General features: G+C 36.4%; 1 protein-coding gene across 2 annotated transcripts in view; it reads right to left on the bottom strand.

Moving 5' to 3' along the window:
- Nucleotides 1-10,729, bottom strand: part of ADGRV1 (adhesion G protein-coupled receptor V1) — a 285,031-nt gene extending 274,302 nt beyond the window's left edge. For both annotated transcript variants that reach the window (XM_068666972.1, XM_068666973.1), the window contains exon 1: nt 10,575-10,729. In XM_068666972.1, coding sequence (XP_068523073.1) covers nt 10,575-10,596 — 22 coding nt within the window. In that variant the 5' untranslated portion in view covers nt 10,597-10,729. The remainder of the gene's footprint in view (nt 1-10,574) is intronic.
- Between the last annotated feature and the right edge of the window lie 2,965 nt (nt 10,730-13,694).

Here is a 13,694-nt window from a genome sequence, read left to right as displayed (position 1 = left end):
CTAAGCACTTGGATGTGGAATGGAGAAAATTTCTGCCATGAGATTCTGAGCAATTAATGAACAAACCAAGAGAACATTAAGACCAGAAAGTACTATGGCATGGATCTTTAATAGAACCAGTTCTTTCAGCACGTTTCTTTTAACTTGCAGTCACAATTTTATAATTTTAATTTTAAATCTCTGTACAAAAGATACAAATAATATCTGTGTGATTACATTTAAATAAATTGTCACTTTGCATAAAATTATGCTTACAAGTACTGTGTTTTTCAGGTTAATCTGTCAATGTCAATTGGATGGATTGTACAGAAAATACTGCATATCAATTGTATTTAAGCAAAGCAAGAACTCATTACTTGTACAGTACTTGTTACAGTTAATGAAAGTGCAGTCAGAAATGGTCAGAAGATTTTTTAAATTTATGAAAATTTCTGAAAATTACTGAAACGTATTTTTTAAAGTGTATGTCAAATTCATAATCAGAAAACACTTCAGATCCAGTATGGATTTTGAGTCTTATATGTATGCACTCAGATAACATTTATCTTCTACTGAACAGAGAATAAACTAGTTATCAGACAACTAAAATTATCAAAGCTTCAGAAAGAATTCAGGACTTTCTTTCTTCTTACAATAAAGTCTGTCTGGATAAGGGTTAATTTTACACTGTGGGGATTCAAAAATCTGCTTTCAGACAATTAAAGAACACACAACATAAGTTGCAAATACAGACAAGAGCACTAACAGTGTCTCTCAGAATTCTTATGAGATTGGTGGGATGACAATATCAGCTGACTTTAATTACTTGCAATAAAATGTTCACCTAGCTCCACTGAACATCACCGAGGGAGTAGGTTAGCAATGAAACTCAGTGCAAAAAATCAGAGCCAACCATTGAAAAACTTTACAATGTACTTAAAAAGTGTTTCATTATTTCCATCAAGAAAGTCACACAGTAAAATAATTTTGCTGCAGAACTTCACACTGCTACAAACTGAACTTTTATTACTATGAACATGGTCATTCAAGATCTCTCTGCTTTTTATTAAGAAGTAAATGCATAACAGACTTCCAGGAACAAAGTTTTTCCTACACGGTGATCTCTGTGGTGATGTTAGTGCAAAAAAAGATTACCATGAGAAGCAAAGATGAAAAATACATTACAATAAAAATCAGGACTTAAAATCCTCCACATTTCAAAAGCAGACTCTATTAATCTGCGAGATTTTTTTTTATTATTATTATTTTTTATTATTTTTTTAATGTGGAACTGCTCAGAAAAATACAAGCTTTCAAGCCTGAAAGTGAACAGTTGCGTAACCTTTGTAAACTCCTAGACAATTACACTGTCTGCAAATGCAGGCATCATCCATACTAAACTGAGGAATTTGTTGACCTTTTAGCTTCAGCTGTTACCTTGTCATAGACTTCGCAAATATCTTCCCACGGTACATGCTTCTAGTAAGTAATACTGAAAACATGATCCTTCAGGGCAAGATTACAAAGTTTAGGATTACTTGAATTCTATTACTTCTACTAGAGAGCATTCTAAAACTATAGGATTACTCCTGTGGAACAAGAGAGGTTTCACAATCATACCATCAATTATTTAGTTGGTGCGTATTCTTCCTTGTTACATTATTTGTACTAAGATTTACCTTGCACAGCCTGCCAAAAGTAGTTTTTACTCTGCTGACATAAACTCAGCTTTGAAAATCGTTATTTAAAAAAAAAATAAAATATGTAATATAGTAAATACAACATCAGACAAGATTTAGAGAATGCAGAACGAATTTATTCAAATAGCCAAAAAGATATTTTAGGTCAAAGTATTTTATTTTATTAAATATCAACTCAATTTGTGTACTAAATTCCTGGTTTTGCTACACAAATTTGTATTGGAACATAATTTGTTCCATATTAACTGCAAAGCACAGAGCTCAGCAGAAGCCTTTGTAAAACCATGGATTAAAAAATGACTCTTCCCCACCTTCCTCACCCCAGTATACTGCTGGTAATTTTGATTTTTTTTTCAAATGAAGCTGAAGCTGTAGTTCTTGTTCATTGCTAAGTTTTGGTAAACCACACATTTGGAGGATCAGACAGACTGTCCTCTTTGATTCAGTTAAATTTCATTTTTTTTCAATCGAGGATATTCAGTCCAGCTATTAATAAGATTAATGAGTCAAAGTCTTTTTTTTTTTAACAACAACTAGTAGTGGGATATCATACACCTCCAGAATATCTGCAAGTCTATGGACCAATTCTATTACTGTGTTACTGGTTACTAAAGCCATCCCAAATAATGATTTTACTCTCAGTTAAAAATAAATAAATAAATAAATAAAAATAAAAAGCAAAAATATAAAGCAGTATTATGTGATGAGATCTGGATGATCTCTTTAATGGGCTTATAATAAAGGCACCTAGCATCAAAACCAAAGAAAGTAACTTTCAAACAAGTTACCTAGACATTCTAATAGTATTAGAGAATTTTAAAAGTCTAAAAAGTACATTTTTCAAGATTATAATAAAAAGGCAAAGAAATCAAACTCAGTAATTGAGTAATGATCCCTAACCAATGTTTGCAATTTATAGCACTTTCTGAAGTGCAGTTATACTTCCCCTGACAAAGCAGACTCCTAGAATAGGACCCAGCATACACTGATTTAACACAGTAATTTCCACAGTAATGTCACAAATCATGTAAGCAATACCACTTCAATCTACTGTCCAGCTGGAGTTAAGGAGACGTAGGCTTGTGAAACTGCTGTTTCTCATAACTCATGAATCACCAAGATTAGCTTACTTTTTCCACTCAGTTTCTGGAACAAATATGGGATTAAGATGATAAACTTTATAAGGAATGAGTGATCTTTTCAGCAGACTTATATAAAGAATGGGAAGACTTTTCTGTTGAGTTTTACACGGGCTTTCATGCTTAATAAATAAAAACCCTTTAGAAAGTGAGGATAACCTGGGTGTTTTTAGTGAAAGATGAGGAAACCTATAAACCAGGGGCACATGCAGAGATGAAGAGAAATAAAAGGTCTGCAAAAGACTCTACATCTGAAAAGCAGTAAGTAGAGGATGCCAGATATGAATCAGAGAATGGCAAAAGAAAGGGGAGCTCGCTAACGAAGCAGACAGAAAGCCTGATTAAGTACCCTGTCCCTCAGACTTGCCACTGCTGCTTGGCAGAAGAAACAAGCAAGCATTCTGAGGCAGGACCTCTCCAGCTCAGCAGCCACGGCTTGATTACCACTGCTCATCCCTGCACTGCTCATTGTAGATTTCTAAAGTCCACCGATGTGGCACAGCACAGCAAGCGAAGTCTGGTGCACTTTTCACTGCCTGTCCTTGTCTACTCCCCGTGATTACAAATCCCCAGCCAAGTAGAACATTCAAAAACTGGCATGCCTGGTACTTTGCATTGAGTACAGCATTACCGCCATCAATGGTTGCCAGACAGAAGTCTATTCACAGCAGAGATGTCAGCACCCAGCAGCATCTTTGGTTGAATACAATGAGAGAGAAATACATGTGCTCTTTCATATGTAAAGAGGAGATTCTCTGTAGCACGCTGGAACAGAACAGAGCAAGAAGTTTCACAAGGTCATTGCTCTCCCTGCACCTGTTGCAGAAATATATTAAAAGCCTGCGTATTATCAACATTTCTATTTTTGTCAGTTTCAGAACCACTGAAACTTACAAAAGTTTTGATGAAAAACCTGGGAAAGCAGGAGAACTAGGCCAGATTTGATGGTCTAAAATTCTACTTTATGCATTGTTGTGATGCCACATTGACACAAAAATCTCAGACTGTTGATGTGGGATTTTTTTTCAACATTGCTTCAATGTTCTCACAGTCCCCACATATTCAAAAGGAGACACAAACACTGTGCATGCAAAATCTAGCATTTGGATAGTGGGCACTAACCAAGTGTTCACTTTTTTTGTTTGTTTGTTTGTTTTGGATTTGTTTTTTGTTTGTTTCTTCATTTTTCTTTAGATGTGGGATAAGTCTCTCACTGTAACATGGACTAGAAAGGAGTGTTCCAAAACCACTATTTTGAACAAATATCTGTGTGGTTTTTGTTTGTTTGTTTGTTTGTTTTTGTTTGTTTGTTTTGTGTTTTTTTCTTCGTCTTCAACATGCTTCAAGGTGAATAAAGCACGACTACTACAGTAAGTAACAACAACTAATGCTTTCTCTGCACCCCTTCTCACTCTGGTCTACATGAACAGTTGCAGTGTTTCAGGCAAGAATCGGCTTCCATGATTCCCATGCATGTTATTTGGTGTCACTGACACTAATTCTCCAGATTTTCCTGTCTTCTTCCTTATCATAAAGGCACTGTAGGTGTCTGCCCATCCTCTCCCTTTTTTGATTAACATCGGAAAGTGACAGACAGAGAATAAATGCAGACTACGAGGTGCCAAAACCCCATGTAATCTTTCAAGGTCCTGCAGTTTTGGGGCTCAGCTGCTTGCTCACAAGTTGCTGCCATGACCATACAACAGCACAACCTCAAGTACTAAAAAGATGCATCTGCATCTGGAACACTGGTATCAGATTCACCTGATCATTTGCTTTATAACAATTTCAGTATTTTTTTAATCAGAAATAATCTTATTATTGATGGCCAAATGTATCACCAGGAATGGTAATTATTGTACTGAAAATGGTAAACCTGCGCTCCAAGGCCATGACAGAGCCCTGATGAGAAATTCAAATCATCTCCTCTTGTTAATAGATGTCACCAGGAGGAAAAAAGAGTAATAGGCCCAGAGCACCTCTTGCAAGTTTTCTGGCATTGCTTCATTTTGCTTCCTCAGAAGAATTTGAATGGATCTAAACTACACATTTGAATTTTAAGTTCTAAAGCACATAATAATTACTAGAGAACCCAGTTTTAACTCGTAAATGCTAAAGACTTTCTGAGGTAACCACTTGCTCCGCTTGTTCCCATTCAGAGCAGGGAATAAAAGACAAAACTAACAAGAAGCGCTGAATCCACTACTTCTGTGCAAACAGCACGCAGAGGGAACGCAATCCTGTTCTACAAACATGTGCTGTTACCTTATAATTTGCTGGTCTAACAGAGAACCAGACAATAATTTTGAATAGCTGTAGGAGTCAGATTATTTTAATCCAAAGTAATTCTGATGAAATGACTCACAGTTATTAAGGTTACTTTATATTTAGAACACAAATCACAGCCTACTGAAAACAAACTTTGACTGAAATCTGCTAATCAGAATGTTCAGAAAAACACCAGTAGGAAGCTGAATATACTCTAACTTGTACAGTTAATAAATAAATAATAATAAAAAAGTCCAGTAACACTGATTTCAGCTGCAGAACTTCAGATTTATTTTATGCAACTGAAGAGAATGTATTCACATCTAGCTCTAACTATATACCCTAACAAATCAATGTATTATTTTGGAATCATATTGTGATAGATATATATGTGTCATATATATATATACATTTATATTTATCCTATAGTATAGGTTTAAGTAAAAGACAAATCAAAAAGCTTTCCGCTCCACCCCAGAAATTCTTTTCTAAACATGTAAAAACAGCAGAGATCCTTCACTAACAGAGATTATTTTACAAGGTTATCCAGGGTCTGGGTTTTTATCTGTGGAATTCTGTCCACAGCATAGTTTGAAACACTCTAAGTAAGCTCTCACTCTTGTTCTCAAATGGTTTCTTGAATGACGAACGCAAGCAGATGTAACACAATACAAAACAAAAAAACTATGAAAGTGCTTAGCACTCCCAAATCACACTTATGTAGAAGGAACTGCACACTGAGGCTGTCTCAGGATCAGGCTCGTGCATATATGGTACAAGAAATCCAGCTGAGAAAGGTCTGCAGGCTTCAGTGAGGAACAAGCTATTTATTCTACTTGAGTAAAGATCTTATAATTTCCATTTGTATCTCCACTTCAGAGGTTTTTCTCATGTCCTCAACACTTAACAAATTTTTAGAACTTGTGAGCCAAGGACAAAAACTACCACAGCGTCAAGTACCTAATACTTGTCCTGAATGAAGTACTGTGGCCTGAATGAATAGCATATATCAGAATAAGTAATTTGGGCATTCTGCAACCTGCTGGTCATTTTTCTCATACTGAGAACCAAAAATAGAATGGCCTGTTTTGTAATAGCGCTGCATGCATAATAATCTTGCAATAAAAAAATCCATAGGGTACAGAACAGTAAATTATAGCCTGACGGTGAGGATTAGATGGCATTATGTGAGATATACTGACAGAAGAATTATGGCTATCCACAGTGAATCCTGACAAGTTAATATGCATTTATGAGCCAAACAGTATTTAAATGGGTTGACTAATTATTAAAATAAATGTCTGAGTTATTCTTGACTTCATAAAATCTTATTACTAAATATGAAAACATTTATACTAAATTTAAGAAGTATATACAAACAAACTTCGTTTCTACAGTTAACTATAATCATTTGTTACTAGATAGCAGCAGAGAATGTTGCTTTTATTATGTATTTGTATTTTACAAAGTCCACCACAAAGACTTCTTTCTGTGTAAGTAAAAACGTATTTGTATCGTTTTCCAAAAGAATTGTAGCACGAGGCTCTCTCTCTAATCTATATTATGGATTAATCCCTTAAATATGGGCAATGCATTTTTAAATAAAACACATGGTAAAGTATTTGTGTGCTGAAGAGAACCCCTCAAGCAAAATTTGTTTGGGTTCAAAGACTTCTCACACTATCTTTCTCATGTATTGTGGTTCCCTTGGCTTTTCTAAACCTTTTAACCTATGTCACAATTTAATAATCACTATTTAATAATTATAATCATTCCCTTATTAACTGGGTATTTCTTTTCCTTGTTCTAAGGCACCCTGTAGCTCAAGACAAGGAAATCTCTTTGTTGATTAGTTATTTAAGACCAGCAACAATAACTATGCTGGAAAGAAAGGTGCTTTGAGAGGATTACACACAGCTAGTTCTCAACAGCACCAAGCGGAGAGCAGCAAATTACAAACCCAAGTACTTCATTGCATGTAACCAAATTGGCTGGTTGAAATGCTAATTGCCTTTCAGCAAAGCTAAAGACAGACAGGGGACCCTGTGCTTCACAGAATGACATGCATTTTTTATCCCACTTCTGCACCATTGTCTTGCTGAGAATTATTCAAAATCTATTCTTAAAGGTAGCTCTTTTCCTAACCTTTAAAAATGTGGGAAATTTCTAAAGCTCTAACCAATACTTCAGATCTGTTGGTCTGCCAAACCCATAACAGATGGCTGAATTAAGGCCACGTTAAATCCTTAATGAAGCAAAGCTTGGAACAACTCACAGCAGTAACATATTGGACAAGTCCATGATAAGTGACTGAGGAGAATAAAGTTTCTTTTGCTATCTAAAAACGAGACTTGGAATTATACTATGAGAAAGCTGTATCAGATGCAAATGAGATAACCAAGCAAAAATCTCTTGGTGTATATATATACGTTAAAAATTCTCATGTTATTCTCAAGAAAAGTCTGTCTTCGACTTGTCTACAATTTACAACAAAAGCTGCGATGTTCACGGAAAGTATTTTCTCTGTTGCTTAACGTAGCCACCAAAATTTAGGCTGTTAGATAGGCCTGTTTAAATAAGCACAATTTTATCCTAAGAGTGACCTTAGTTTGGACTTACAAATTATCTTAGTAAAAGGAATTAAAACTAGCTTTATTTTTTTTCAGAACTCCCTGTTTTCAAATTATTTCTGCAGGTTGCCACAAATACTCATGTATACACTCAATCTTGAAAATGTTTATTCACACAACGTATTTTCCAGTAGGATTATTCACTCGAAGTGTGGCTTTGACAAGTGAGGCTTTGTAGAAATGGTATCATCTGTGATTCAATGGTACCTTTCGGAGTTAAAAAAGGAAGCAGCGGATCCTCCTGCAATAAGATAAATGAATGGCACATAACATCAATTCCTTCTATTCCTCCCGCCCTGTTCCTTCTGTCCTAAAAAACAGTATTATATTCCTTTTTGAAACACACAGAAAGAACTCTTGAACTTCTGGAACTATGACGGACGCCTACAATCTGCAGCCATGAGGTATTACATCACATCATGGTTGTATCCAACAATGGCTTATACCTAAATCCGCCATTCCTGTAGAGCTGAAACGCAAGCACAATTTACACAAATGAGTAAAACCAATCAATAGGATTACACCTGTAAAAATAGCTATGTATGTGATTATATCTTTGGAAGGTCAAGGCCTAATACTCCCTGAGAAAACAATTTCACCATGATCGTATTTTTTCTTGCCCACCTACATATTTTAATTTCCTAGATAACAAGTTATAAACGGATCTAAAACCAAGAACAGGTTTGGAAGAGGCTGGCCAAAACGTAACGAAACAAAAGAAAAAAAATCAAAGAGATGGGTTATCTAGCAATAAAATGAAGCTAAATTGCATCAGACATCCAATAATGCCAAGAGTTGGATACATAGGTTACTTCCCAAAACACCTGAGGCTAAAAAAGTCCATATGTAGCTAAAACAAATGTTAATTCTTCCTCTTTTTCAAATGTTTTGCTTCAAGTGTCATATACTTTTCCACTGAGTTTTCAAAGAAGAATTCTTAAATTATTTTTTTTAAGCTTATAGGCCATTACTATGAAGTTCTCCTAAAAAAATACAACAATTAATTATCACCTCATTTTTACCATGTTTTAATTCTGAACAACTATGGCAGTTATGCAACAACAAATCACTTTTTAGAGTTGATTTCTGACGATCAATATTTTTCACCCAAAGTGCCTTAAATTCTTTGTGTCTCATGACCTAGATCCTTACAGTTCTCTGTAGCCATATTTGTCTTCAGCGCTATACATTAAAGGTACGTGCTTTTGGGGCTTCTGCAACAGCTCAGTTTAAGTCATTGAAACACTCATGTGATAAATAAAATATATAGGTAAGTATTTGCAGACACAAACTCTCATTTTTTTTAATGGAAGTCCAAAGGCAAAATAAATAAACAAGTAAATGGAGGCCAAATGCCATGAATATTGGCGGTCTTAATAGCAAGGTATGTTTCTTTCTGAATCTTTTATTCAGATGAAGCTCAGAACAACTTCCAAGAGGAGAAATCCACTGTAGGTTTGGTTATTATAAGGGTAAATCTTACTCACTAGGAACATCTTTAAACATCATGCTGTATTGTTTTTCAGCCTTAAAAACTCTGGCAGCACAAATAAATTGTCCAGTCCAAGTTCTTACAAAAGCAAATGTAATTTTTCCCATTAATCACCATGTAAGCAGGACACAGACCATGATTAAAAGCTAATAAGCATGTGCTCCCATTATTGGTGCTAATTATTTCACTTACTAGTTCACAAATTTGATAAATGCCATTGATTTTTTAAAGTAAAATTATTAAAACACAGAAGTACATGCTATAAATCAATAATAACATAAACATTAGTTATAATACTTAGTAATTAAAAATAGCACATCCTTGAAAAACATTAGCTTTCATATTAACAACTATTTGGTAATTTCAATTCTGAACTTAATACTCTACAAGTGATTTTATTTCCTCAGGAATCTGGTTGCCCTTTTCACGTGGAAACGAATACATTTAGCAGGAGAAAGCTTGTTTTAGGCTTCAGGGAGAGACAGACAGTTTTCTAAATATATCACATTCTGCCTTTAGTTATTAAACTGCCCTTACGGTAGATTCTCAAAATGCGTATTATTTAACTGAAAGACTCATTATAGAAGATGGGTACAAAGCGTAACAGTTAAAAATAAATATTAGAAAAAAAAAAAAGAACAATTTTGGCTTCTATATAATGAGTAAGATTTTAAAAAATCACATGTTGTTTCACATCAGTATTTTAAAGCAATCATAGTCTCATGAAAAAACAATGAATGATGTTTGGCAAGCAGTTTTTTATCTTTGCTAGCCAAAGCGAATTATGCAATGTTTTAAATTGACTCAGCATATCAAAAGCTACAAGCAGATTAAACATTTCCAGTTGTTACACTTATGCCATATTTTTAATCGCTAACCCGCTTAAAACTCATTTCTTATCGGATGATGGTTTGAAAAAATTCATCCTGACTTTAAATCCAGTTTTGCAATACACCGTGCGTAGCAAACTCCCCCACTTAATTCTCACCTAATTAAACCAACCCAACGTCTTGTGCATTTTTAAGAGTTAAAAATCGCCAGTTGGATCACCTCAGACCAAGTTTCATCCTGATACGATCCCCCGAGAATAGGATTTTCCATCGGAAAGATTATTGCCTCCACCTGCCCTCCTCTGCTGAGCAGAAAGAGGAGCTGCTGGAAGAAGAGAAACCTTAGCACACTTTTCCTATCCAGCAGCCACTCGTGGGTGAGCTGCGCGCTCGCTGTCTGCTGCCGGGTGAGCCATGCCTCTGCTGCAACAGGTGCTGCTGGCACAACTCCGGAGCTGGAAAGCCAAGATCTCTGCTGCTGATAGAGGATGCTCCAAAAGCACCTACCACCTCAATCCGGGAGACACCAGACCTACCTAGACCCGGGGACATGGACATCTGCGGCTTCAGGACTCGGCGAGCCGCCTGCACACACTCACTGTCACGCAGGCATTATGCATTCCCGTCTCCTACTCCTCCCTCCTCTCCGCACAGCGTCCAGCAACTCTCCTCCCTCTTCTGACTCCTGCTGCCTTCGCGCTGCTCTAGAGATAAAAGGGGGTGGGATGGCAGAGGACAACGTTTTTCAAACCTCAGCAATTGCCCTTTTACTGATGTGGCTCAGACACAGCCAGGCTAGGGCTGCTCTGTTTAATTACTGAGGGCAGCAATTAAACAGGTTTTGCTCGGAAGGCGACAGATTTGGGGTTCAGGATTCGGGACCAGGACATGCAGCTCATCACAGCTACGCAGTGCTGGGCAGGGGCACCCAATTTCCATCCCTAAATCAAGCATTCTAGATTCAGTAATTTCTCCATTATCTAATTCCTCTTTTATGGTCACCCACACTTCAACAAATCCAGCGCCACTGCTATCCCTCACAACAGAGACGCAAAGACACAAAGGCAGCAACCAGATCTTGCCAGTGTTTGCCCCCCAGACTCCCCAGTTCTCCCACTCTATGCTAAACAAGGACCAAAATTCATGCTTTTCGAAATAAATGAAATAAATAAGATTAAATAAAATGAAAATAAAATTTGCATCTAAGCCCAAACCTGTAAACTACTGAATTCAGATGAAATCTCACTTACTTAGTCCCATTTACGTGATCTTTACTATAGCTCCAGAACCTGTGAGTCAGCTACTAGCTCTCAAAAAGTAGAAATGCTATTGCAAACTAATGCAGCAGCAACATGATTTCAGGTAGGCTGAATCCTGCTAGATGCATTAACACCGCCAACACTCCCTGCATCTCATGTACAAATTGAAACTATTCTGTCAAATTTCAAAAAGCATTGATTATAATTCCAATGAACCCCAACTCGCAGTACATGCCTAATCTATAACACTACACAACCATGTGTCAGGTGCTTCAAGTTTGCTTTTTTATTTTATTTATTTATTTTTGGTCCCAAATCCTCTGTTACCAAAACACAGTAGTCCTAAGTATGTAGAAAAATCGTAACTTTGACACAACTGGGTGCAAAATCAATGCAAAAACATGCACTTAGTGTATGAATCTTTACAGATGAATTAAAAAACAACAACAACGAAAACTATGTTGCTTATTAGTGTTGAATAAACAAAATGTAATGTAAATTCCTGTTTTAATACATGTTAGCAAGATATATTTAGAAATGAATCCAAATATAACTCCAGCTTAATTTTAGATATACTCACAGGCTTATTTCACAAACAGCACACTTACAGAAAGGGTTGAGGGAAATGGTGAGGGCAAAAAAGGATTCTGCCCTGAATAAAAGCTGGATGATATTTGTACAGTTTGCTATAGTTTACTGAGAATTAATTTCACATTAGCTTCTTTTGCTCTATTTTTAGCTTATTTGGAGGACACGGAGTATATGGAAAAAAATATCACAGTGATACAGAGCAAGGACTAGATGTATCCTTGGAAGCAGTGATTTTGATCAAGCTACTATAATCTTTGTCTATGCAAAGAAGCAGTACAGTGCAGTAGTATTAAAGAAAAGAAAAAAAAAAAAGATAAGGATCTAAAAGACTGCAGGCCTTGTAATTAGTCTGGTCATTATGTCAATACTGTGTCAAGTTGTGTATTTCATAATTCAGGAATACTGTAAGTAAAGTGGAAAAGACAAAGAAGATGTTAGAGAATGATGAGAGGTTTCAGAAATTACTTCGTAAAAAGGCTCAAAGACCTCAAGTACAAAACTAAACTTGGAAATGCTTCAGGGTGTAAAGCCTTCCTGCCAACTTAGTCTCACGTAGTCACATAGCAGGCTGGAATAAGCTGCCTCTAAGAGGTGTGTGTTTATCTCCCCTGCCTAAAGAGGGAAAGCAGGTAACTGTCTTTGACTGGGCACTTAGACTTTTGGATAATCAAATTAGGTAATGTTAGGTAAGACGAATCTCTGTACTCTATATGCAAATGAACATTGAAAAATAAAAATTGTACAGTAACACAGAAGCATAGGTGAATTAATTTACAAAAATAAAAATATATATTAATACCACAAATATTTTCCAGTTGTTTCTACTCTTCTAATACTGTTTCAGCTTGAATTATTTCATGTTGTCCTTTGTCTTACAGTTTCTTGGGAAGCAAAGTGACCCTATACTCAGTTTGGCTCCCACGAGCAGCTATCCAGCTGCCCTGTATCAGAGGGATTGACTTAATAACCATCAGTCCCCAATTACAGCAGAGCAGTGAACATTAAATGTCTCTAATTATTGAGATTGAATACGCAGGAAGAGGCTGAGACCTCAGAGTTGGGCTCACTACCTCAACGGGAGTAGTTTCACAGTAACTTTCAGGAGATTTTCAACAAAACTGCATTCTGATTTGAAACGATTGTACTACCCTCTCCACTCGATTTGCAGTACTCTGTGTTTTCTCTGGATCCCTAAGGAATTCCTGATTACTTTTTAAATTTTATTTTCACCATAGCACTCCAGAGACCCATGCTTCCCTTTGTTGCACACCAGCGTAAGACGGGGGGCGCCCATGGGATTTTGTCCGCAGTGCTCCTCACCCAGCTGGAAGGTTATTGATGATTGACATGGGACACTCCACACACACTTGGAACAACTCAGCATGCTGCCCACACAGCACTCTCACCCCTTACAAATGTCAGGAATAAACAATTGGGCCTGGTTTTGGACCCACAATAGATCTGGCATTGCACAGAACTATGCCTTCAGGTCAGCCTTAACTCCTCTTTTCAATAAAAGCAGTAAATAAGGTGTACTAAGTACACCCCTCAATTCTTTATTTGTTTGGATTTCCTTTGGTTGGAATTCATTAAAACTCTGCACGTTAAAAATGGCTCTGCTGTGGGTAAACCAATATTGAAAGCAGCAGCAATAGAATCAATAGACTCCAGTTTGTTTGTTTGTTTTGAAATCTTGCCTTTTCCCTTCATTGGCATCATCTGAAAGGAAAGATCAGTGAAGAGGGAGTTAAAAGAAGAAACAAATCCCCGAGAAGGAAAGTTGGACTTAAAGGAGCAAGAAGAAAA

Source organism: Anas acuta, chromosome Z (assembly GCF_963932015.1).
Source record: "Anas acuta chromosome Z, bAnaAcu1.1, whole genome shotgun sequence".
Classification (NCBI taxonomy): domain Eukaryota; kingdom Metazoa; phylum Chordata; class Aves; order Anseriformes; family Anatidae; genus Anas; species Anas acuta.
This window is presented reverse-complemented; position numbering and strand designations above follow the sequence as displayed.